Source organism: Falco punctatus, assembly GCF_963210335.1.
Source record: "Falco punctatus genome assembly, chromosome: 10".
Lineage (NCBI taxonomy): Eukaryota > Metazoa > Chordata > Aves > Falconiformes > Falconidae > Falco > Falco punctatus.
Window position 1 is genome coordinate 7,408,102 of NC_137590.1, and position 25,583 is coordinate 7,433,684.

General features: G+C 40.1%; 1 protein-coding gene across 2 annotated transcripts; it reads left to right on the plus strand.

The window, feature by feature from the left end:
- The first annotated feature begins 274 nt into the window (after positions 1-274).
- Positions 275-25,173, plus strand: CSE1L (chromosome segregation 1 like). 2 transcript variants are annotated; one of them, XM_080404590.1, is made up of 25 exons: positions 275-430; positions 3,129-3,224; positions 3,778-3,920; positions 7,427-7,528; positions 7,967-8,112; positions 8,432-8,522; positions 8,790-8,897; positions 9,789-9,881; positions 11,127-11,294; positions 11,391-11,520; positions 12,241-12,306; positions 14,215-14,417; positions 15,714-15,798; positions 16,563-16,624; positions 17,375-17,511; positions 17,673-17,776; positions 18,340-18,437; positions 19,340-19,490; positions 20,020-20,228; positions 20,876-20,973; positions 21,165-21,250; positions 22,353-22,434; positions 22,878-23,024; positions 23,794-24,025; positions 24,715-25,173. In XM_080404590.1, exons 2-25 carry the CDS (start codon positions 3,140-3,142, stop codon positions 24,802-24,804), a joined length of 2,916 nt encoding a protein of 971 aa, XP_080260716.1. In that variant the 5' UTR covers positions 275-430; positions 3,129-3,139; the 3' UTR covers positions 24,805-25,173. The 2 variants fall into 2 exon arrangements, with proteins under 2 accessions (XP_080260716.1, XP_080260717.1); XM_080404591.1 differs by lacking the exon at positions 275-430 and adding an exon at positions 1,317-1,422.
- Positions 25,174-25,583: the final 410 nt, after the last annotated feature.

Here is a 25,583-nt window from a genome sequence, read left to right on the forward strand (position 1 = left end):
CCCAGCTGGAGCTGGGATCTGAGCTTTTTTGGGGGAGTTTTGGGGGTTTTTTTAACACCCGGCCGAGCGGGCCCAGGGCCCCTAAGCGCCTCCCCTGCCCCGGGGCCGGGACTACAGCCCGCGGCCCGGCCCCGGCAGCCCCCAGGCGCCCGCAGGCCCCAGCCCGGCTGGGCTAAGCGGCCCCGACTGGCGCCCCGGGACCTTGTGGGAAGAGCCCGGCCATTGGTCGGCCGCGCCGTGAGGAGCGCGGCAGGGATTGGCTGGCGGCGGAGCGCGTCGGGGAAAGAGAGGCCGCCGATTGGCCTGGCCGCCGCACGGTGTCACCGCCCAGCGTGATGCGGTCACGGTGCCGCCGCCGCGCCCTCTCACCGCGGTTTGAATGTGAAGCGCAGCCGGAGCTCTCGGAGCCGCCGCCGCGGGGAGTCGCCAGGTGAGGCTGGGCCGCGCTGCCCGGCGATGCTGGCGGTGGGGCGGCCCCGCAGCCCGGCGGCCCGCACTGGCCCGCAGCCGACCGCCGCTCCGCTCCGCGCTGGGCTCAGGCGCTGGGCCCGCGGCGCAGCGAGAGGCGCAGCTCACCATGCTGGGGCGCTTCGGCCCGCCTCGCGCGGCTCGTGATTGGCCGGCGGCCTCCGGGTTTGAGCAGTGTGCTCCTCTCATTGGCTCCCGCCGCTGCCAGTCTGGAGGTGGCGGGGAGGGGGAGGGGAGCAAGTTAGTCTGAGAGTGGTCGGTGCCGTGCGGGGCTCCTCCGCCGCGGTCGGCAGCCCGCGTTGTCCCGGGCGGGGCCCGAGGGGGCCGGGCAGGCGAGGCTGGCCCTGGGCCCACCTTGCGGGGGCCGCGGTCCAGCCGGGCCGCCGCCGCATGAGGCAGCGGGAGCTCCGCCGTCGCGGCGGCGGCAGCGGGCGCAATGGAGCGGCCCCGTCCCCCGGATAAACCGCCCGGCGACCCCGGCCCGCGCAGGCGGCAGGGGAGCGCTGGGAGGTGCTGGGCTGCGGGGGCCGCGCCGCCACCGGGGGGGGGCAGCGAGAGAGGGGGCGGCCGGGCCTGGACGGCTCCGCTTCCCGTCCCCGCTGAAGGGCTCCGGGGCGGCCGCCCTGCCTCACGCCGGCCGGCCAGGGGGACCCGCAGGGAGCGGCGCGGCGGGGCCGCGCTCCGGCTGCCCCGTGGCGGGAGGCGAGGGCGAAGGCCCTCAGGGCAGTGTGCGGGTCGCCTTTCCTGTGCGGCCCGGGCCATGAACATCCCGGGGCGGTGGGGGGGGCGGGAGCGGTTCCTCAGGGCCCGAGGGGCGGGGGAGGGCGGCCCTGCCTGTCCCCTGCCGGGCGGTGGGTCTGGCTGAAGCCGGTACCGCGGGGTCCTCAGGAGCTGGTCCCAAAACACTTTCTGTGGCCTTTTCAGGAGGTACAAAGAGCAGAAAGCCTCGAGCAGGTACCACCGGTTTTCTGGAGTGGAAAACAAAATAAAAAAATAGCTAGGGGAAGAGGGAGAAATACGAGTGAGCAGGTAGCAGGTGGAAATATTCATCCTCTTGCATGAGGGATTGAGTAATGGATTCAAATCTTTGCGTTTGGCCTTCAGAGTAAACCCCCAGTCAGCGTGAGGGGAGTGGTTCTGGCGTGGGCCCCTGTATTGCACGAGTAGGTGGGGTGTGGGTGAAAGGCCCTTCGGGGTTGACATGGCCTCTCAGTTTGGCTTCACATTTGAGTCAGGTTTAGTCTTGGTCAATGATTTCTTTATGGGTTTGCACCTCAGCCTTACAGAATTACCTGGAGCAAGTAATTCGTATTTTTGTTAATTATGAAAGGTTTAAGTACTACTTTCAACATCATAGTGGTGATGCACAAGGCCATTTTGTGCAGCGGGTGAGCCAGCCGTTCCTGGCGCTGGTTGCTTGTGCTGTACTTTATTGGGATTTTCTTGGCGGATGGGAATTGGTGAACAAGGCTACAGATAAGAAAATCCCCAAAAGGGAGGGGGAGTGCTACATGCGAAGCAGGACTCTTCAGGCGGATTTTTACTTTTTGCAAAACATGTTGGGATCTCAAGTACTCATTAACATTCTTCTAATTCAAGAGGGTACTGTTGCTGTTTTTTAAGGATATAGATGCCATAGTTAAAGTAAAAACTGTGTGGTTGAAACTCCCTGCCTTTGCAAGCGTGCTTAAATAGAAACTGTTTATTGCGCTGATAAGCAACATAAAACATATCCAAAGTGGGACAGAGAGATTTCAGTCTATCTTACTAATTAGAAACTTCAGAGAAAAAATGGAAATCTTTGCTTCATCGTTACATCTGAATTGAGTGAATTGTGCTGGAGGTGGTAAGAGAGGTGGGCAGAATTGATGATGATATCCTGACCAACATGTCCATTAAAGCATGTCTTGCTGCAGTTGTAGTGTTACTGTAATTTTAATTATTCCAATTAGTTGTGAAGTTAATATATCACTGTGGTAAGTTTGAGAATGTGTGTGGGAGGATTACTGGAGAGGAGTAATTTAGACTTACTGCACTGGAGTTATTCTGTAATAAGTATTGCATTTTAAATTAACTCCCACCCTAATCTAAGTTAATTTTACAGGGTGGACAAACCCTCTGGCTTTGCACAGTCTTTTGTATCTTTATAAAAAATTAATTTTCTGTTGAGAGTTTTCTTTGATAATGAGTATTTAATTTTAAACAAGCTTTGACTCTCCAGTACCCTTTGAATAGTTCTGTTTACAATTATGTAGGGCAGGACTATTCAGCTCTTTCAACCAGGAACAGGTTTCTGCAGCTGATAGTAGTTCTTTAAAAGCAAAACCAAATTCCTATTGTCCTGAAAGAGCAAGAGATCATCTTTTGGCTGAACCAGGTTTGTGGTTTGCTGGATGTATGATCCTGTTCTGAGAGTTTGGTTTCAATAAACTAGACAATAATAGTTACACCTAGCTGGAGAAATTGAATGTTTTTTTGTTTTGTGCTTGGTGCACACTAGCTGATGTTTTATTGGATGAAACATAGAAGGTAGGACCATGTTTTATGAGGTATAGTCAAAAAGAGCTGATGTGTGTCTTCTGTGGAATCTAATTTTGCTTGTGTGTAGCTTAGAGGATAGATTTATATGTATTTATAACAGAACTACTTGTGGATTTTAGGTTCTGCCAAAATGGAGCTGAGTGATGCCAATTTACAGACTTTAACTGAGTATCTAAAGAAAACACTAGATCCAGATCCTGCTATAAGGCGTCCTGGTAAGTGATTCTCATGGGTGACCAATAAAGTTTAGTTTCTTTTTGGCTCCTCTGTCTGTGGATAGCAAACTTCAGTGGATCTTTATGCAATATCCTCTTTGGTGAAGTTCTCAGTATCCTTTTAAAACAAAAACCCCAAAAAACTAATGAGGGATGGTTACAAATATGAATTTATTTTGTTTGCTTTTTGTAATTTTATTTTCCTATATGCCTGAATTATTTTTTTTTACTGTTCTATTTAAACACTTACTTAGAACAGTGCTGCTGTTCACAGGATTTACTTCTAGCAGGTTACAGCTTTTAAAAATGGTGAGGAGGCAATATTTCCACACCCTGCTTTGAGTTTAGAGCTTTTGTTAATAGCAAAAGTGTTAAAGAGCTTAGGAGTAAAGAAGCTACAGTACTATTTGTCAGGCTTGTTTTGTGTTTCTGTTCTTGTGAAACTGGGCAAATGTTCATGTGTTGGTTATTTAAATAGGCACTTGAGGAATCCTAAGATCCCATTAGAAAAAATCAGTTCAGCTTTTGCTAACCTTAGTATATTCTTTTACAGCGGAAAAGTTTCTTGAGTCCGTTGAAGGAAGCCAGAATTATCCATTGTTACTCTTAACGCTACTGGAGAAATCACAGGAAAATGTCATCAAAGTTTGTGCATCTGTAACGTTCAAGAATTATATCAAAAGGAACTGGAGAATTGTAGGTATCCTAGTGAGTAGTTGTGCTAAGATTTAATAATCCTTTTTAAGGTACAATAAGATATTATACAGTAACTTTGAAGAATGTATGTACATCTGTACTCTGTGAAAGAAGGTAGATCATTCAGAGAACAAACACAAGGTGTAATTTACTGAAAAGGGACTAAAACGACTGTTGGAGTCCATTCTATTAAAAAGAACTAGAGCTAGGTGATAAAATGATGAACAAATAATTTTCTCTAATATTACATGCAGATTTTGCAGAAGCACAATATTTAAAGTTCATTTAACTAACAGTAATATTATTTAAACTAAAATTATTGTGTCTATACACATGAGCTGGCCAATCTGGCCTGTATCTATTGTCATGGTGTTACAAACATTTCAAGCCAGCACTGCAGCTGAAAGTGATGATACTATCTTCTCTTTCATGTAAATCCTGGGATGCAGAATAGTGTGGGGCAGTTTATTTTGGTGGCCTTGCCAGTTTAACACTTAGAAGTATTTGTAGAATTAAATGGAAGTATTGCCATTTAACCCCATTTTATCCTTTGTTTCAAAGAGGTCAGAAAAGGTTTTGATTTAGAACTTTCAGCATTCATGGAATTTAATTTATGGTAGAAAGTATTACATTTGAGAGCTCAGCTCCTTTAGGGATGAGAGATTTTAATGGATACCGTTTCTACTTTGTCTCACTGAAAGTCCTGTTTGTATCTGAAAAGTATCACATGTATAATGTTGCTTTACTATGGGGAAATTGGTAAGTGTGTCATCATTGCATCTTAGCTGGTACCTATTTAAAAATTTGCATGTGATTTGTCCCCTCCCCCTCATACTAATACTAAGAAGCTATATCAAACATAACCAGATCAGCACATTGTCTGGCATGATATTTCTAGAACTTTGTTTTTGTAATACCGCACTCTCAATCATTTCTCCCGAACTGCATCTTTATCTGTATATCTGTACTGTATTGTGAGTAGAAATAATGTTCTGTTATGGAAAAATTGGTAAGTAGCTTCCTTTTTGTGGATTGCTGATGTAATTCAGGGTGAGATTTTGTTTTGGAGTAGGTGGAGATGCTATGCAGTAAGTGCATCCAGAGGGCTGTTATGATTGCTATGTGGCTTCAGGCACATTGTTTTGTCCAAAACAGAAGCTTTCATTTCAAGAGCAGCTGTGTGAACATAAAACACAGCCATACAGCTAGCTTACCTACATCACATGGTTTAATTTAGCAACCTTGAACTTGGCTGATACAAAGCTCTGTGGAAGTAAAAGTGTTTTGCCTGTTCAAGGATTTCAGTCTGGTAGAGCCTGGAGAGCCAGATATACAGGGCATGTCTGGAGCAAGGGAGGAATTTGCTTTTTTTAGTTTCAAGTATGTATGTGCTGCCTCTTATGTCTTGTAAAAAGGTCTTATTTTTTTGAAAAGTCTCATCAATAACTCCATAGTAGGATTTGTTGTTGCTGATCTCTCCACTACTTCTGTCCTCATCTGTCTAAATGCGTAGCAGTAAGTCAGTCCTGCCTCCCTACTTAGAGCTTGCTGAGTACAGTTACTGCTGCCTTTCGCATCATATAAACTTGTAAAGCTTAGGTTTTAAAGATCATCATCTTTTTGTGTTTTTTAACGTATATATAATGATTCTGTACATTCTGATTTAGTGCAGTGTGATAGAACAGGAAAAGCAAGTTCTCTGTGTCTTATTTTTATAGCTGCTTTTTTATAGAATCATTTAGGTTAGAAAGGACCTTTTAAGATCATCAGGTCCAGCCATTAACCCAGGACTGGCAAGTCCACCACTAACCCATGTCCCTAAGTGCCACATCTACATGACTTTTAAACACCTCCAGGGATGGTGACCCCACCACCCCAGTGGCAGCCTGTTCCAATCCTGGCCAGCCCTTTAGGTGAAGAACTCTTTCCCAATATCCAACCTAAACCTCCCTGGTGCAACTTGAGGCTGTTTCCTCTTGTCCCATCGCCTGCCCCCCCTGCCTACAGCCCCTTTCAGGTGATTGCAGGGAGCAATAAGGTTCCCCCTGAGCCCCCTCCTCTCCAGGCTGAGCACCCCCAGCCGCCCCCCATCAGACTGGTGCCCTGGCCCCTTCCCCAGCCCCGTTCCCATCTCTGGACACGCTCCAGCCCCTCCACGTCCCTCCCGCAGCGAGGGGCCCAGAGCCGGACACAGGACTCGCAGTGCAGCCTCACCAGTGCCGAGCACAGCGGGACGATCGCTGCCCTGGTCCTGCTGGCCACACTGCTGGGGACACCAGCCAGGCTGCTGTTGGCCTCTTGGCCACCTGGGCACACTGGGGGCTCCTGCCCAGCCGCTGCCGCCCAGCCCCCCCGGCCCTTTCCCGCCGGGCAGTTCCCAGCCCCCTGCCCCAGCCCACAGCTGCCGGGGGCTGGTGTGACCCCCGGGCAGGGCCCGGCACTGACCCCACTGAACCTCACACCGGTGGCCTCGGCCCCTCGGCCCGGCTGCCCAGCCCCCCCGCAGAGCCCCCCGCCCCCCAGCAGGCCAGCGCTCCCCCCCAGCTTGGTGGTGTCTGCAAACTGACTGGGGGTGCACTCGATCCCCTCGTCCAGATCATCGATACAGACATTGAACAGGGCTGGCCCCAGCGCTGAGCCCTGGGGAACACCGCTGGTGACCGGTGTTACCACTAAGCATAAACTGAAATTCTGAAATTGTTACTTTTGGGGGTTTTAATCTCATGGGAAGATGGCGGAAGGGAGGTGAGAAGGAGGGTGGTAGTGCTGTCTGATTTAAGGCATTGTCCGATCACTGAATTGCTCTCTGGAGGCGCTTCCCTCTTCTAATTGCTGTATCATTTCTAGGTTACTGAACTTGGGTGCTGTCATTACAGATAACGTGACTATCACTGCTGTCACTGCTTGGTGACAAGCCTCCTTCTTTTCTTTCTTCATTTCTTTAGCAGAAGCTTTGTAATTTACTACCACTTGGCGCTACTGACTGACTGACTGGATGTTGAAGTGATGGATGTTTTGAACTGATTGGATAACTCTTAAAGTTAATGTTACAGATTTGATTGTGTAACCTGCATTTTCATGTACAATTTCTAGAAAGTATGGCTTAAGGCAGCTTGCACAAAATAAATCTTGAGATTGGCAGAAGTGAGGACAGAGACATGATTAGGTGTGGTGGTAGAGGAGACTGTTGGTGAAACTTCTATATGTTACTGGCATATGCACCCACCCTTAGTGCTACTGAATTGCCGATTTGAAAAGTGACTGTTAGAGAAGGAGAAAAAAACAGTTCAAGGTTTCACAGAAAGATGTAATTTCTTTCAGCTGTTCTCAGGTACTGCTGTTACAGGTTCATTATAGGCAGTATCTTTAACAGATCTACTTAGTTTCTTTAACAATGTAATAGTTACATAAATCGGTATAAGCAATTGGTTTCTGAAACGCTAATATTCGCTTCTTGCCTGGAGTGTACTGATATGCCCGTGACTTAATTATTGTTTTAATTTTAGGTTGAAGATGAACCAAACAAGATATGTGAATCAGACAGGATAGCTATTAAAGCTAACATAGTGCCCTTGATGCTTAGCAGCCCGGAACAAATTCAAAAGCAGGTAGTATGTCAATTCCTGGTTGTGTCCGTGAGACTTTTGGAATATTTTAAGCGTGTCTAGAGGCTCTGGTTATTGGCAGAGCTCAGTTCCCTTACCAATGAGATCATCCCAATCCAAATAACTCTGAATATATTGTTATAGCTACTTCTACTTGTCTTTTTTTTTAAAGACTATTACTGTATAATCTTACAGCTAAGTTCTAGCATTAGGCAGTTAAATACAGTAATTCTAGAAAGTGAGACTTTGTGTACACATTTAATTTAGAGTGGAATTGATTCATTTGTGGTGAAAAATAGTAGATACTTAGCCCAATGATTTTTGAATCTGACAGGAACAACAGGCATTTTCTCAATGTTTGCAACATCTGACATGACTGCTGCATTTTTCGTAAAGAGGAGCCTGTTATTATATCATGTAATGGTTATGTTTCCTTTCCAGTTAAGTGATGCAATTAGTATTATTGGTCGGGAAGACTTTCCTCAGAAGTGGCCAGACTTACTGACAGAAATGGTGAATCGCTTTCAAAGCGGAGATTTCCACGTCATCAACGGGGTCCTTCGCACTGCTCACTCTTTATTTAAAAGGTATTGGAAATAAGGGAGTTGCTGTATGGATTGTAAAATTTTTGTTCAACTCTAAATTCTTACCTTTGTACTTAATTCTATAGATTTACTAAGTCTACAGTTGTGGCTTCTACTTACACTTACTGGCTTTTTAGTAAGACTTTTAAGTGGTTGTCAAATTGTACACCTTGCATGGTCTTGAACTGTGTTGTTTAGTTCTTGTTTACTGGACAAGTATTTGTTTCAAGGTTCAGTACAAAAAATTAAATGTATGCAGATTAATTTGGTAATAAATGTGAAAACTAGTCTATTTTTCCTGTGTTTCTCTTTCACTTGTCAGGTACCGCCATGAATTTAAGTCCAACGAATTATGGACAGAGATCAAGCTTGTCCTTGATGCCTTTGCTTTGCCCTTGACAAATCTCTTTAAGGTACTTCTTGTTAAAACATTTGTAAAACAAGTTTAATGTTCTGAATTGCTTGTGAATGCATGTAATGGAAATGGAAACTTAAGAGTAGTTGCTCTGAAACCGTTAATGAAGTTCAGACTATAAAGTCATGAAGCGAGACCTGTCAGGATCAATAAGGGGAGGAAAAGGAACTGTATTTTCTAGTTTTTAAAAGATGACATTTTTGATACCTCTTGTCAAAGTGGTTTTCATGTATGTTACTTGACTGAATCTTATGTCTTTTTCTAGGCAACTATTGAACTTTGCAGCACACATGCAAATGATGCTAGTGCTTTGAAGGTTCTCTTTTCTTCTCTCATTCTGATTGCGAAGCTGTTCTACAGTTTAAATTTTCAGGTGAATCTCTTTGTTTTTCTAATAGTTCTGCTTTGATCTCACGAAGCTGTTATACTTTTATTTATAGGATTCATTTGAGGCATATTTTAAGGCCATGCTTTATCACAAAAACAAAAGTTGACAGTCTGCATCAATGCTGGAGTAAAGGCACAGTAAGGATGGGGTTAATTAACATGTTAGCTTGGCCCTATCTAAGGAGATGTTGGCACAAAGGAGGTGTTGTGTGAGTAGCTCTCAGAGTATGAGCTGTGAAAGGCAGAAGTCAAACGCCCAGTTTGTATTCACCGTGCTTCTTTATAACTATGGCTGTACTGACATGAACTCAGTCATGCAGGTGAAAGTCAGTTAAAACTAGTAGCTCTGTGGTACTATAGAAGCAAGTGATTCTGGAAGCAGCGTGAGGTTTTTTGTTTTGAAATCGGATCTGAAATTCTAACATTATTAAATGCACTGTATGAAAAATAGTAAAAAGCTACTTTGCTGAGGTGACATATTTAGTGTCTCAACACAAACGTTAAGTGTGAAGTGTGGTGGTCATGCCTTGATTGCTTGTGCTGTTCTTCCATATCGGGCAAAAGAGCAAGCTGGAGTAAAAGGGAGGCTTGTACTTTCTTGTTCTGAGAGAAGAGGCAATAAGGTTCTTCCTTTACAAAAGTGTAAGCTGTATAGCATGTAAGCAAGTAGTTTATTTGGAAATACTGTATTCCAAAGCCTCTGGAGGGGTTTCATTTGGGAGCAGGAGGGGATAGCGTTTAGTTTTGAAGATTGTTTTCCATGCGTTGTTGTCCCTCAGTAGATTGAAAGGTAGGTACATACTACTTACAATGCAGGTATGTTATCGCAGCAGTGCAATCAGGAATTAAAATGTAGATTTATGCTTTTCCTTCACAGGATCTTCCGGAGTTTTTTGAAGATAACATGGAAACATGGATGACAAATTTTCATAGTCTTTTAACTTTAGATAATAAGCTTTTGCAGACTGATGTAAGTACTGCATAAACCTCCTGGTTTGCCTCTGTAGTGGAGAGAGTTGACTGAGAGCTTGGTTCTAACTCTGAAGAATGTAATGTTTTCTTTACTGGATAAACAAAGGAATAGAATGGCTATAAGGAGATGGAGTTTAAGAGAAGTTGCCCCGTTGTCTAAGAAATATGAGGTGCAATTCTTGAAGATGTGTCTCAGTTACAGGTATACCCAGCTGGGCACAGAATCAAATTACAGATACTCACCAATGAGTAGATTCTTTCAAAGACATCTGATGATTAGAGTCACAGTGCTCAAGTTTTCTGTACCTTTCAGCTGGTTCATGCATTATGTTTTAGAAAACAGGATATCTTAAAGAACTGGAAAGAGTTGAACATAGAAGACATGGCATCCATGAGTATTTCAGCATTTGCTTTGTCTAAGAATTAGTAGTGTTGCAGGTAAAAGTTGATAGCAAGTCATCAAATCTCAAATTAATTTTGTGCGTGCTTTCTGCATTTGAAATGCTGTCTTCCAGATACGGTACAGTAGTTTGCCACATGATGGAGCCAAAGCAACTCTGTAATACTTTGCAGTACATAGGGAGGCGTGTTACTTGAGTCCTGTGCTGTACGCTGCTGCTAAAGAAGCTTTGCTGCTCTTTTCTCTTGTGTCTGTGGGCTGTTGCGCAGCACAGACACAGACGTTCATGCAGCTGTGTGCTGAACTGAGGTCAGGAAGTGATATGCATTAAAACTGAAAGGTGGGGACTGGGGGAAGTGGGGAGACAGAACTGGGTTGATGTTTGGTTGGGTTTTTTTTTCATTCCAGCTCAGTTTCCCAATTGACTTTGCTTTGTGGTTACAAGCATCTGTGCTGGTATGGGGAAGGGGCAGGAACTACTTTCACAACTATTCCAGTCTGAAGTAGGAAGATACAATGTGTTCTAAGCATATGTTTTCAATGCCTTGTGTTTTCTTTTTCCTATTACATTTGTAAATTAATTTCACGTCAAACTTTGTCAGGTCTAAATGATTTAAAGTGCATAGTACTTCCATTTGAAATGTAGGTATGATTTATAACTTGCAGTGGAGTTCGAGTACAAATCAGCAAAATTGAGTAATTCTAGGGGTGTGAGAGGGATTTCTTTCATCTCTGTTTAAAACATGGTACAATAATAGTATAAATATTTCATTCAACTGTGTTGATATTTTTAAGTAGTGTTGAAGTTTGGATGTGTAAGTTCTTGATTTTGTTTTATGTGAGGATGAAGAGGAAGCTGGATTACTGGAGCTCTTGAAATCACAAATTTGTGATAATGCTGCTTTATATGCTCAAAAATACGATGAAGAATTTCAACCCTACCTGCCACGTTTTGTAACGGCAATCTGGAATCTGTTAGTCACGACAGGCCAGGAAGTGAAATACGACTTGGTAAGTTGTTATAAACTGATCTAGTCAAGTTTGATAATGAATTACAAATCGGCCAGTCATGCTAACACTGTGTGTATTCCCTTTGTGTTTTTCTAGCTGGTTAGTAATGCAATCCAGTTTCTGGCCTCGGTTTGTGAGAGACCACATTACAAACATCTGTTTGAAGACCAGAATACATTGACAAGCATCTGTGAAAAAGTTATTGTTCCCAATATGGAATTTAGAGGTAACTTTTTGAGACTTGGGTTTTCAAAGACACAATAAAATCTACCTAATTATAATGACACGTTGCTTTGCAGGACTAAGAATTGGGGATTGCCTAGTGTGTACTTCAGTACTAGATTCAAACCCAAGTTTCTACAACAGATTGCTGTCCTATGGCGGCTTTGTAGAATTGTGTGAATATATTTTTATTACTTATTAATTTGTCGTCTTTTCCATTTGAGATCCCAGTATATGAAGTCTAGGTCATGTGCCACCAATAACTTTACATGCTTAAAGTGACTGTCAGAGTAATTCAAGGAGTCTAAATAGGCGTGGATATCAGGCCTACTAAATTGTAATGTCTATTTTTCCAAGTTTTCATGGCCTCATATTGATTGTAGTAACTAAGATGCAGTGAAGATGGATTGCAGTGATAAGGAGCTTCTGTCTCTTAAGTCTATGATTCTGGAAGCCTCTTTAAATATACTTAGTGCCGAATGTGTCTTTTTTTCTTTTTTTTTTTTTTTTTTTAATCAGACTACATCAGCTCATGAGTGTGAAAGACTAATTTGTGGGCCAGAAGCAAGCCAAACAGGCTAGTTTGGCTGGATATTTCTGATTAATTTCTATTAATATTATAGAAAGTGCTTGGGAAAAAATAGCAAATAGATAACAATACACCTTTTTACGAGAAAAAACAGAGACCTCAGTATTTAAACTTCTATCTATTTTATATTTTCAGCGGCTGATGAAGAAGCATTTGAAGATAATTCTGAAGAATATATCAGAAGGGATTTGGAAGGATCTGGTAATCCACAGATTTATACTAAGAATACTTGCTCTTTAAATATAGCTCTTAAGAGCTGAAGGAATTTACTGAAGCTTTTATAACAACGTATTTTTGAAATTAGAAAGGTTCCTCCCTCCCCCAAGAGATTTTATCCAGTTTTTGATCAAGTCTACCATCACAATACGCCCATCACAGTGTCTTTGTTTTGAACAATGTTTTTATATGTTGGGTTTTTTTTTTTCCTTAATTGGACTGGTAGTCTCCTGCACTGCACACGTTCTCATTTCAGCAAATACAGCCTGTAAGTCAGTGGTGAATAGTAGCCACAGTTGTGTGTTTAGTTCTTATGTGTAGGGTTTTAAATAACATAGAGGGGCTGTGCCTGTATTTAGTAGTCTATCATGTTTAAACTGAAATTCTGACTGGTGTTGCATACAAATCTGTGATCGAGCCAGCTGGACGCCAGCCAATCCTTGTACACTGGCACACTGTTCAAACCAGTAGAGTAACTGTCCTCAAAACACGGTGCCGTGCTAACAGAGCTACTTGATCTTCTGATTGTAGTTGTCTGGTCTGGTCTGCAGCCAGGTCAGAGCACAGATGAACCAAAACTAGATCTGTGTGACAATTCTGGACATGCTCTTCTGCACTACTAACCGTTTATTGACTGACACTTTTAGATTAATGGCACTTGATAATAGATTTAAGAAATTACGGTGTGCTTGCAGTGGAGGACAAAATTGGAGGAAAATGTTTTTCAACTATTTTCAAGCAAATGTTCTATCATTCTTATCCAGGATTGGCTGCATTTTAGGTATTTGTGAAGCTTTTATTTGTTAGCTACTTTTGCTTTTAAGAGAACTGAGGCAAGAAGTATTTGTATTCGTCAGAGATTACTTTTAAAGAAGTCTTCTGTTGCATTTAAATCCACTTGCTTTCATTTTCCTTCTGTCTCTTGCGTTAGTATATTGTATTAAAGGCCATAAAGGCCAGCTGATGACTTTTTTCCTTTCTTGAAACTAGGAATGTGTATAGGTTGGGGTTTTTTATTGTGTTGGTTTTGTTTATTTGTTTGGTTTTTTACAAAAATGTACAGATTTGGTGTGATGGGCTAAGTGCCATCCAGTAGCTTGCTGGCTCCCCACCCTGCTGCAATGGGATGGGGGAGTGAATAGGAAGAGTAAAAGCAAGAAGACTCTTGGATAGAGCTTGTGAAAGAAAGAGGAAGAAAAGAGAACGGGGGTGTGCAAGTCAATGATTTACCACCTCCCGTGGGTAGACTGATGGCCAGCCTGTCCCTGAGCAATGACAGCCTCCCCAAAACCCCTCTCCCCTCAGTTTTTATTGCTGAGCATGATATTATGTGGCATGGAATATTCCTTTGGTCAGTTTGGATCACCTGTTCAGGTGTTGTCCCCTCCCAAGTTCTTACCCACTTCCCAACCTACTTTCTGGGAAGGCAGAGCAGGAAAAAGAGAAAGCCTCGACACTGTGCAAGCACTGTTCAGCAACAGCCAAAACACTGGGGTGTTACCAACAGTTCTAGTCACCCGTACAAAACACAGCACCATATGGGCTGCTATGAAGGAAATTAACTCCATCCCAACCAGACCCAGTACAATTGGGGGTGTAATTGTAAAGGTAGTAAAAAGCTTCCCCCTGCACTCTTGCTGAACTGTGAATACACATGCAGTGGTGATAAGTGTCCGTTCCTCTCCTCTCTTTGTTGTACAAATAATCCCTATTATGGCAGTGAATAAAAGACTTAAATGTTTTCCTACACTTCGGAGTGGAGGATTGCAATGATTAACATAAAGCGTGACTGTAACTTGAGAAGCTGTACATTATTACTAATTTATTATTACATTTATTAATATGAAAAATGTATACTTTCTCATATCTAAAGTGTCTTTGGTTCTCGTGCAGATATTGACACCAGGCGTAGAGCAGCTTGTGATCTAGTCAGAGGCTTGTGCAAATTTTTTGAAGGACCTGTGACAGGAATTTTTTCTGGCTATGTTAATTCTATGCTGCAAGAATATGCAAAGAATCCATCTGTTAACTGGAAGCACAAAGATGCAGCTATTTACCTTGTTACGTCTTTGGCATCCAAAGCTCAAACACAGAAGGTACTCTTACATTCTATTCATTTTGATCCATATGTATTCAAGTAGTATAGTGTACCTGAAGGCCTGCAGTCCATTTTATGCTTTTCAGGATGGGATTAACTATATTTGTAGTAGTTTAATGTTGTTGAGTTTGAAAGTTGTCCATTATTTAATCCTATCACAGTTGGTAATTTGGTGGTATCTGAACTTCAGATAGATTGGGCAAAGTCAACAACCATGTGTGACCATTTGGCAGGTCTTACTAGCAAGTGCGCAGCAGCCAGAGAAAGAAACAAAATTAGCTTAGGACTAGAACCTCTGAGCTTTTAAATGGTGCTGAGCTAGAGCTTGTAAGCCATGGAAGGCCAAATTTAGCTTTGCAGAAGTAGATCAGAAATGTTAAGCAGACTAGAAGGAATTTAAGTGACTTTTACAGTTCTTGTCATTATATTTCCCAGTGTTGCCTGTGGTTTGAGTGTTTATGATTTGATTATGAAGTGTCATGGGAATGCTCATGATGGCTGGAAATGGGTCTTGTTTGGGAGAAAGCAACTAATAGGCTGGATACATTGAAAAGTCACACCCGAACTAAACTGTATTTGGAAACAGTTGCATTGTATCAACTATCCTACAGAACAGATTTTAATATACTAGTATTTAAAGTGTTATTATAGTTAAAATCTATGTGGCTTTACAAGACTTATTTGAGGCAAACATAGTAAAACATGTTGTACAGTACCTTTATGAAATTCTGCTGGAGGTTCTTGGTCTTCTCCTGAAACTCTAGCTACACACTACTGCGCAGTAATTGCTAATGATAGCGCTATGTAGCGGCAAATATGTGATAACATCACTTAGAATACTTCACTGATAAATATCCATATGCAAATCCTGTTTTAAAAATTAGTTGCATTTTCAAGTGAAAACTAAGTAGTCATTATTTTGCTTCCCTAATTCAGAACTGGAATTCGAGTCCTAAATGTTTCCTTTTTTAAAAGGCCCATCACAAAAAAAGTATCAAGGTAGCAAGATGCTGATATTTTCTATCTAAAAGTTTGGTTGATTATTACCTGTTATGTGCTGTTTTCCTCTACTCAGAGCTGGTAACTTTGAACCTCAGTAGGGCTACAGCTGAAACCAAGGCACTGAAAACGTAAAGAAAATGGTTGGCGCTTTGCTAAAGATGCAGTTTCAACAATCTAATCACATGCATGCGTGCCTTAGGTTCCTTTTAATAAAAGCGCATAAAAATGAGTAAGAAAACTAGCTGAATGACAACATTTAAAACCAGAGTTGATTGTTTTTTTGTTTTTCTAGCATGGAATAACACAAGCCAATGAACTTGTTAATCTGACAGAATTCTTTGTGAATCACATTCAGCCTGACTTAAAGTCTGCTAGTGGTAAGTTAATGTTAATTTTGATATGTGATTTATCTGCAGCCTTGACATTGACCATTGTTTCTTAAGGCTCGAGCACTCATATATCAGTATAATCTCTGAGACAGAAGACTCTTAACACCTGGGGGTTAAGTTAACATGGGGGGGAAAGTAATTAAAATTTGTTTGACCAGCAACAAATGAGCTTTTAAACAAAGGTGGATTACCACATGCTATCTCCAAGATCAGGGGGTGTACACACATGGTTGCTATCCGCTACATGCTTAAGCTTGTTGAATCGAAGTAATTTGATTTCTGTATTTGAGACCATGTGGCAAACTTCTGTGCTGTACAGAACTCTGAAAAGTTCCAATACTGAAGGCTGGGTTGTAGCCTGTATCAGCCCATATTGATGAGATTATGGATGTCTAGATTTAAGCCACATAACTTATTTTATGATGAAGCATAAAGTTAGGATATTTGGAATGTAGTTTGTTGTCTTGGAATGTGTAACTGGAGGCTGTTAACATCGGAGCCAGAAGGGGAAACTTCATCAGAAAGAGCTGGACTGTACACTCAGTGGTACTGGGGTGTGATTTGTACCTAAAACTGATATTCTAGCAGTGCCCATACAGAACTTGAGAATCTAAGCAACACAGAAAAATATTGGATGTATTGTTTTTCAGGAGAAAAATTGTGACTTAGCGTGACCTCTGTGTAAAGTATATATTCAGTAATCATATTTATGTGAAAAGTATCAACACAATTTGCATATTTTTCTATTGCAGTGAATGAATTCCCTGTGCTAAAAGCGGATGGTATCAAATATATCATGATTTTTAGAAACCAAGTAAGTTTTTCCTTCTACTCTTATGGTAAAAACATATTGTAGTTTCTTACTTTATACTTGCCAGGCCTAATTTATCTTGCTTGGCCATATGTTAACTCAACAGGTGTTTGATAGTCATATATAACACTTCATGCTGAATTTTTAGATTTGAAAGTAAATGATATTGTTATAAATATCCAATTAACATGTAGTCTGTATGCTATCCATATGCTGTGGGAGCACTGAACATAGCATGCTTAGTTCTGTGACACACTCAGACTTTTTCAAGTGAACGTTAGTCTAAATATACTTGATTGCTCGTATCATTGCAGTTGCTGCTAAAGAGCACAGCAACTTTGTCCTTTAACTTTCCTGATCTGTGAGATGCAGTAAGAAAATATATTATTACTTCTAAATTTTAGATTCTTTATTCATCTCTTATGAAATAGCTCTGAATTTTTTTTATTTATTTTTTTTAATTCCCCACTAAGGCAAAGTAAAATGGAAAAAGAAATATACATTAGGAATATATGCACTTATTATCCATCAAATGGAATATTAATGTTTGGGGGAGGTATATGGACAGTGACAGAAATGGGTACCTCTTGGTTTGTCAAGGTGTGATTTAGCAACTGGAGTAGCCTTCTAAGATTTCTTCCTCTGCCAAGCTTTTCAGTTTGTAGCTGATGAGCTCAGAGTGGTTATGCTCTAGTGTTGAACCATCTGTATTTTTGTGTAACATATGTATAATTTGTTGCTGTATTTTTGTAGGTACCTAAAGAACAGCTGTTGGTATCTATTCCTCTCTTAATCAATCATCTTCAAGCAGAAAGTATTGTTGTCCATACTTACGCAGCACATGCTCTTGAAAGGCTGTTTACTATGAGGGGAACAAATAATACTACGCTGTAAGTTTTCAAGCAGAAATAAATTCATTGCTTACGTAGGTTTTGTCCATTAAGGATGAGAAATATCTGTAAGGGATCTTTTCTTAGTGTTAACAATATTGTAAAATGCTTGTAGTTTCTGAATGTATCTCATCGTTAAAGAGCTGTGTTTTACTTAACAGCATTACAGCTGCAGAAATGGCACCATTTGTGGAAGTGCTATTAACGAACCTCTTCAAAGCGCTGACACTTCCTGGCTCATCTGAAAATGAATACATTATGAAAGGTAAATGCTTTATGAGTTCTGCAGTAAAAGAGTCACTTTATTAACTTGTGGTAAAGGCTTCTAGTTACAGACTACTGATACCTTTATTTGAAAAACCGAATTTATGCAAACATGCTAAAGAGGTATGTGCAGCCTGCAGTTATGTACCAAGCTGTATTAAGTTATTTTTGACTAAACCTATGGTACCAAAGAGAAACACTAAACATACTGGTATTGTGACAAATGACTTCTGAAATGGTAGTCAAGACAGCTACCTGAGCAGTGTGAGTAGGTGATGTGAGTGGGTTATGGCTAATAGTATGCCAAGATTTGAGACTTGCCCACGATAAATGGTGGTCTTTGCAAAGTTGCTTAATCTTGCTCCATCTATAGAATAGAGATAATGAGGCTTTGCTTTTTCTTTTGTCATGATTATACATTGATGGCTCTTGCAGCAGGTGCTCTTATTGTACCTGATTTCTTGGAATCCAATTTAATAGCAAAAGGTAAAGGATTTAGGCATATGATGGATGACCGAAGTGTATGTTTGTCTTCAGGAGATAATACTTTCAATTTATTTGCAGCCATCATGAGGAGTTTTTCTCTGTTACAAGAATCCATAATTCCATACATCCCTTCTGTCATCACACAGCTTACACAGAAACTGCTGGCTGTCAGTAAGGTAAGGAAACAGGCTGAGCAAAATGTTCACTTTCTGCCTTTCGGAGCAGTCTTTCTAAAGATTTACGTATACCTCGTTGTTCGTGTTCTGTTAGGACACTCTAAATTGTTCAGTATTTTCTGACGAAAATAGGTTAAAACATGCTCCTAGTGAAGTACTGTCTTTCTTTTAGATGTACTTTTAAATCATTTGCCTCTGCCCTCATCTGAAATTTGGAAACAGCATATGAAATCTTTCCGTAATACTAGTGTGTTGTAGTATAAATGGTTTCTTGTGCAGAGGCCACCATTACAATAATTTGTTTTTTCTCACAACTCTTTTATTCTTTGTCTGCAAAGCTTCTGAGGCTAATGTTAAATTTAGGCACTGAAATGTGGAATTAAGTTAAATAAATTACCCTCTTGCTTTTGGTGTGTAAAATTCTCTTAGCATTTTGTCAGGGTGGGCTAATACTCTTGAACACTGACATTAGGCAGTGCTTGAGAATACCTTCATCAATGATCCAAAAACCTTATGCTATGTATAGTTTTAAACTTAGCTGTAGCATTTAAGTGTTCAATAAAGAATGGACTAGATGTTTAGAGGCAAGGTGTGAAAAGGATTTTTCTCCATTTTTTGCTTTGTGATACTTTAACTGCTTGCTAGTTTGTGCAGAGCTTCTGAAAAACATTTGTCTTTATAGTATTTATAAAAAGCACCTCTCCTTTGTGCTTTAAAGGTTTTAATGTTTGCTTTTATATATAGAATTAAATTCATTAACGTATTAATAAGTAAGTCATAAATAAGTTTCTTTATTCCTAATTGCTACTTTACACTTCATTTGAAATAAGAGATATATTTTGCTAAATAAGTGACTTGGCTGCAAATTTGGGTTGATTTATCTGTTTCTAACTTGTTTTTAGAATCCAAGCAAACCTCACTTCAACCATTACATGTTTGAATCCATATGCCTGTCGATAAGGATAACGTGCAAGGCAAACCCTGATGCAGTTGGAAGCTTCGAAGAGGCTTTGTTTATGGTGTTCACTGAGATACTACAGAACGATGTGCAAGGTAAATTACAATCTGTAAGTGCTTGTGCTCTCTCTCTGCTACAGCTGGTTGCTATGATTTACCTCATGGCAGTTTTTCTGTAACACAGGAAATTGAAGTGAGAACACAGCATATTCACAGTCCTAACAACACTTTTAGAATGCGTCTGGGTTGTTCCATAGAGTACATTGACTGTATTAACTTAGTTCTAAAACAAGCCATATTTTTTAAATATCTAGCAATCACAACTCCAAAGCAGCTGCTTATTATTTGTTAAATTGCCTTTTTTTCTAGTAGTTTGTTTTCTGTCTTCTGAAACATTAATAGAGGAAATGTAGATGTCCAATGCTTGTGAATTTTTGGAATAGTTAAATTTGGGAAGTGGTACATGTCACCAAGGTTTTATTTGTTGGAATCTTGATTCATAAAATACAATTGCTGGAATCAATATCATAAAATTGTAGGTTCAGTCAACAGTTATGTGGTTCCTAGGAATTGACAGTGACCAAATTGCTGCATTTGTAAATGTCACCTTTTTTTTTTTCCCCAGAGTTCATTCCATATGTGTTTCAAGTGATGTCCCTACTTCTAGAAATGCATAAAAATGAAATCCCATCATCCTATATGGCATTGTTTCCTCATCTACTTCAGCCAGTATTATGGGAAAGGACAGGAAACATTCCTCCTTTGGTCCGACTCCTGCAGGCTTATTTAGAGCGGGGTGCCAATACAATAGCAAGTGCTGCTGCTGACAAAATTGTAAGTTGGATTGATTTAGTCACAGTGTATGCCTCTAGACATGCTGATTTAAGATCAAAAACTATGAGGAACTTTTTCCTTTAGTGAATACCTAGACTTGTGCAGAATATGTGCTTGTTCTTTAAATTAATGGTGCTTATTTAGAAAGACAGAAAATATTATGATGCAGGCTTTTTGGATGCTTTTCCATTTTGTGGATAAAATAAATCCTAGACTGGCATGCTTTTGTCAATTAAGATGTAAAATTGCTGCACTTAGTTATTTTAGGAGTAAATAGCCAAAATATTGGGAGATCTGAGGATTAGTGAATTCAGTGGGAGATTTATTCTGCATACTTAACTTGTGTTATTTCTGCTGCATGATCTGCTATAGTCAGACTTGATTAGACAGTGCCATTGACGAAGCAGACATGCATGTTCAAATTGGCTTTGGTGTTCATTTGATCAAGGTTAATCTTAATGCTCAAAGGAATGTCACTTGGTCCTGATAGAAATCTGTCTTCCTTGTCCTTAACTACAGAAACAGAATCCTAGTTTAGGTTGGGAAAGCTTTTGCCTTGGTGTATGTCTGGATGGTAAGAGCCAGCTTTCTGGTAGGTCATGTATGAAGAACTGTTGTATCGAGTTTTGTATTTGCTTTGCTTACAGCCTGGATTGTTAGGTGTGTTCCAGAAGTTGATTGCCTCTAAAGCTAATGACCATCAAGGATTCTATCTTCTAAACAGTATTATAGAACATATGCCTCCGTGAGTATGAGTTGAAATTACATTCCAAACTAACTTCGGCAGACTTTAATATTTGGTATGTTTGTACACTTCATAGTTAATATTTAACAACTGAAAAATGTCACATTTGAACAATTCTATGTGTGTTTTATGTGAAATGAGATTAGTAAAATTCTAGTATGAATTGAATAACTTACTCTTTTAATTTCCAGTGAATCAGTTGACCAGTACAGGAAACAGATCTTCATTCTACTATTCCAAAGACTTCAAAATTCCAAAACAACAAAATTTATTAAAAGTAAGTTTCTTGCTACAGGAAAAGCTTCAGCACCGGTGATGCCAACAGTTTAGAACATGCAGCTGTACTGAATAAGCATCCTGTTGTCCTATGATTATGCGGATGAAGGGATACTGGTGACTTAACATCAGTGACTTGCTTCAAATTATTTGTGTAATCAAGGGTGGCCTATAGGGCAGCTGCCACAGGAGGTGACACTTATTTCATGAAATTTCAAGGAATGGGAAATGGAACTAAAATAAGAGAAAAGACTTGTGTATTCCCCTTGCTGTCTTACTCTGTGTGATATCATTGATTTTATGAAAGTGTCTCCGTTTAATCTTCCACTAATACCAGCAGACTTGCACACAACAAAGTAATACTGACCATACTTCCTTTTGTTACATATAGTTGTGTGTTTTTACTGTTAAATATCCTATACTTTTGAGTCATTCTGCCTTAATGTGACTTAAGTTATTGATAAGGTTTTATGTTAAACTAGCAAAGCTGTGATAAATTATTGAAACAGATATTCCAGTTATTCCTGCTCAAACAGGGAGATTGTCGTGCTGATTAAGTGATTTTAATACTATCACTACAACAAATTATGCAATGTCTGTTACTTAATCCTCTGAAGTCTGGTTAATGCCACCTAATAGGAGCAAGAGTGATAGGATTGCTTATAGTGGTCTTCCACAAACAAAATTGAAGTGGTGCTCTTAATGCACTGTGTCTGTGCTCTGGTACAAAGGCCAAGCAAAGGGATTCGCAACTGATCTGAAAAACTGCATTGCATGAAGTTCTCTGCTAAAAGTATTGAAGAGTTCCTTTGATACTTGATCTGAAACAGTTGTTAATGGCTTTTCTAATGCTTTATAACTGCTGTAAGGGGGGAAAGGACTGGATCCTGTCTTAGTTGTCTTACTACCATGTTTTAGTGTGTTGCAGTACATGAAAAGATCAGAAGTTAAGCAAACTTCCAAAGTAGCAAGTTAATATATTTCATTAGAACTGAACATTTATAAAGATTGCGGTTTCTATCCCCTTGAAAAACTTGTTAGAATGTATTTTGCTTGTATTGACTTTCATGTTGAGTTTTAATTTGACCCTTTTCTTTTTACAGGTTTCCTAGTCTTCATTAACTTGTACTGCATAAAATACGGGGCATTAGCTCTGCAGGAAATATTTGACAGCATACAGCCAAAGTTAGTATGTTTTGGTTTTGACTTTTTTTTTAATTTAAAACTGCTGTGTAGTTTTTATCTTTTAAAGTAGGAAATAGTTGTCTCTAGCTAAATTGAGAACTCTATTTGTCACAAATTTGACTAGTCAGATGTTTGTTCTAATGTGATTGATTTATTTTTCTGGCAATTTTTCTTTTTCTGATTTGCTACCCACAGTTCCTCATCAAGATACTAACCTCCTAAGCAGGTCATAAAAAGGAAAAAGTGATGTTTTTATTTTTTTCCCTTTGTGAAAAATTTGTGTGCTCAAATTTCTGCTAGGCATCCGTTGCAACAGGGCAGCATCCTAACAAATTACCTGCTCTTCTCTTTTTCCTATTGATTCATACTTGGGGGGGGGGGGGGGGGTGGCACAGTAAGGCTAAGAAAGCTTTCTAATACTTTTTCTTTTAATGTCGTAATAGGATGTTTGGAATGGTTTTGGAGAAAATTATAATTCCTGAAATCCAGAAAGTGTCTGGACAAGTTGAAAAGAAAATCTGTGCTGTTGGAATTACAAAAATATTAACAGAATGTCCTCCAATGATGGACACGGAGTACACCAAGCTGTGGTACGTAGGACACTTCTTCATGTTCTGTTAGTGAGGCTATTTGATTATTTTTTAAAAAAATGTGAGCTATCATCAAAGTATATTCTTCAAATAAACTCTGTTGTGATTTCTTCAGGCCTGCTATTGTTATGAGGCTGAGTTTTAGGCTTTTCAAAGCAGATGCCAGAACTGGTTTGAGATTTTTGTGGTGGAGGTAGCACTAATTGGGCTAGCTAGGATTGCATTTAAGAAAATAGGCTGCTCTCTTTTAGCTCGTATACTTTCTGAAAAGCTAGTCAGGAGGCCTGAGCATACTTCCAACCTGACAGAGAGACTGTAAGATGTTAGCTTGACAGTAGAATTTTGGGAAAAGCTCTCTGGGAAGATTGTAAGCCAGTTTAGCAGTCTAGGATGTCAGGTAGCCTAAATTTAATGATAATGACTGGATCCCTGAACTAGAATTTCTTTTAAAAGAAGTACTGGGAGAAAAGGTATAATCTGGAAAAGAATTGCTATTCTTAGGTATATGTCATGACAGTATGACCTGATAAAAAATAAATACGTTGATCATGCTTTTAATATGAGCGTCTGCGTTATGCCTGTAAAATGCACAGATCCACAACTCTTCTAGTCCAGCTTAGACTAGACACTTAACATTTCAGTAGCTAAGCGAGTACCTGCAGGGGCTAAATTGTAAAGGGTTCCAAGTAATTTGAACATTCTTGTAAAATACACCCTGTCCTAACATATTTTAAGCACTAAAAATTTATCCTCCCCCCTTTACATATAGGACTCCTTTGCTGCAGGCCCTCATTGGCCTCTTTGAATTGCCCGAGGATGACACTATCCCTGATGAAGAACACTTCATTGACATAGAAGATACTCCAGGATATCAGACTGCATTCTCTCAGCTAGCCTTTGCTGGAAAAAAAGAACACGATCCTGTAGGTCAAATGGTGAACAATCCTAGAATCCATCTGGCACAGTCTCTGCACAAACTGTCTACAGCATGCCCAGGCAGGGTAGGTGACTTTTACAATGGCAGGCTAATGCTAAATTCTACAGAGAATAAATGCTTTTTTGTTGATGGGTCCCTTTTGCTACTGTTTGATAATCAGCAAAATGATGTCATAACCAGAATGCAAGGTAATGTTCTCTTTTATTCTTTAACGGAATATACCTTTTGTAAGGTTTTTTTCCCTAATGACCTTAGAAGGGCCATATTTTCACATTAATTAATTTAGCAATAAGCTTAAATAGCCATTTCTTAAATGAAAATTTATCCAATTGTCCGTATATAACTAATACTTGACTCCAGTTCAACTGTATGTACTCAGGAAATTTCAGGTAATTCGTGTTAAATTAAACAAGTTCAGCTTACAGGTAACTATTTTAACCCATATTGTCTTTTTTTTGTTCAAGATTTTGGTAAGTAAAGACTGTCTGAGAGATTGGGTGTTTGCTGCATCCAAATATCTGCTTTAATAACTGAAGGTTTTCTTTACTCTTCTTTCGTATTTGATTCAGATAAGTGCATAAAACTGTCAGCATCAGGAATTGTAATTCCAGCAACTGCTTTCACAATGAAAAACTGCTGCTCTCAGGATGTCGTTTGACTTTGTACCATATGTTGACACAGTGATTAACAGGATAATAGCAGTAGTTTAATGTATACACACAATGACACTTCTGCTCTATCGTATGTTTTAAGGTTCCATCAATGCTGAGTACTAGTCTGAATGCAGAAGCGTTGCAGTATCTCCAAGGATACCTCCAAGCTGCAAGTGTGACACTGCTCTGAATTGCATATATTCCACAAGCAAGATCAAAAGCTGTTTTGTTATAACAGAAGGTTGACACTGACTTTTTTTTTATAGCAAAGCTCAGACAAAATGAAAAATGCTACTTGAAAATGTATTGCAGAATCCATCTTGTAAAAGATAGATGTGGCTTTAAGCCGAAACTGAAAGAATTTGGTGGTTTGTGTACTCATAGATAAAAGGTGGCTAACTTCCATTCCCAGTTTAATTTCAAAGGGAATAGTCATAGCGGTTTGTTATTGGATTTATTTGAAATCTGCATCTGCAGTGTTTGGATAACATTTTGAAATGTATGGAGAGCACTGGCTGTAGAAACTCACTTTGGTCACTAAAATTCCTTTTCATTTTGATGTTGTCCTTTGTATTTCTTTTGTCTTTCCTTAAACTTTATCTAAATTGTGAATAAATAAGAAGTACTTGTTTAAAATGCCTGTCACTGTGCGCTTACTGTTTTAGAAGAATGTAGTTGGTTTAAAAAAAGATAATGTTTTAAATTTAGGGTAGAAAATAAAATAGTGGGGCTGTGAGGATTTTTCTTTTATCTTAAATAATAGTTTAAGTACATTGTAAGAGCATATAGAGCAATTCTAAAACTTTGGCAGAAGATCCAAAGCTATTATTGCTCTTGATACTCATCAACAGCTGCACCCCTTCTCTTCGAACGAGACATGTCAGTGTAGCGCAGTACAAGCAAGTAATACACCCTCTTAGAGAGGGTGTCAGTCTCCAAGTGGATTTTTAGTGATGTGTTAAAACTGAA

Excerpts from the sequence above, each read along its gene's own strand:
- CSE1L (XM_080404590.1), top strand. The coding sequence starts at position 3,140 with ATGGAGCTGAGTGATGCCAATTTACAGACTTTAACTGAGTATCTAAAG. Across the intron at positions 8,113-8,431 it reads GCTCACTCTTTATTTAAAAG|GTACCGCCATGAATTTAAGT; the intron begins GTATTGGAAATA and ends TTCACTTGTCAG. Across the intron at positions 8,898-9,788 it reads TCTACAGTTTAAATTTTCAG|GATCTTCCGGAGTTTTTTGA; the intron begins GTGAATCTCTTT and ends TTTCCTTCACAG.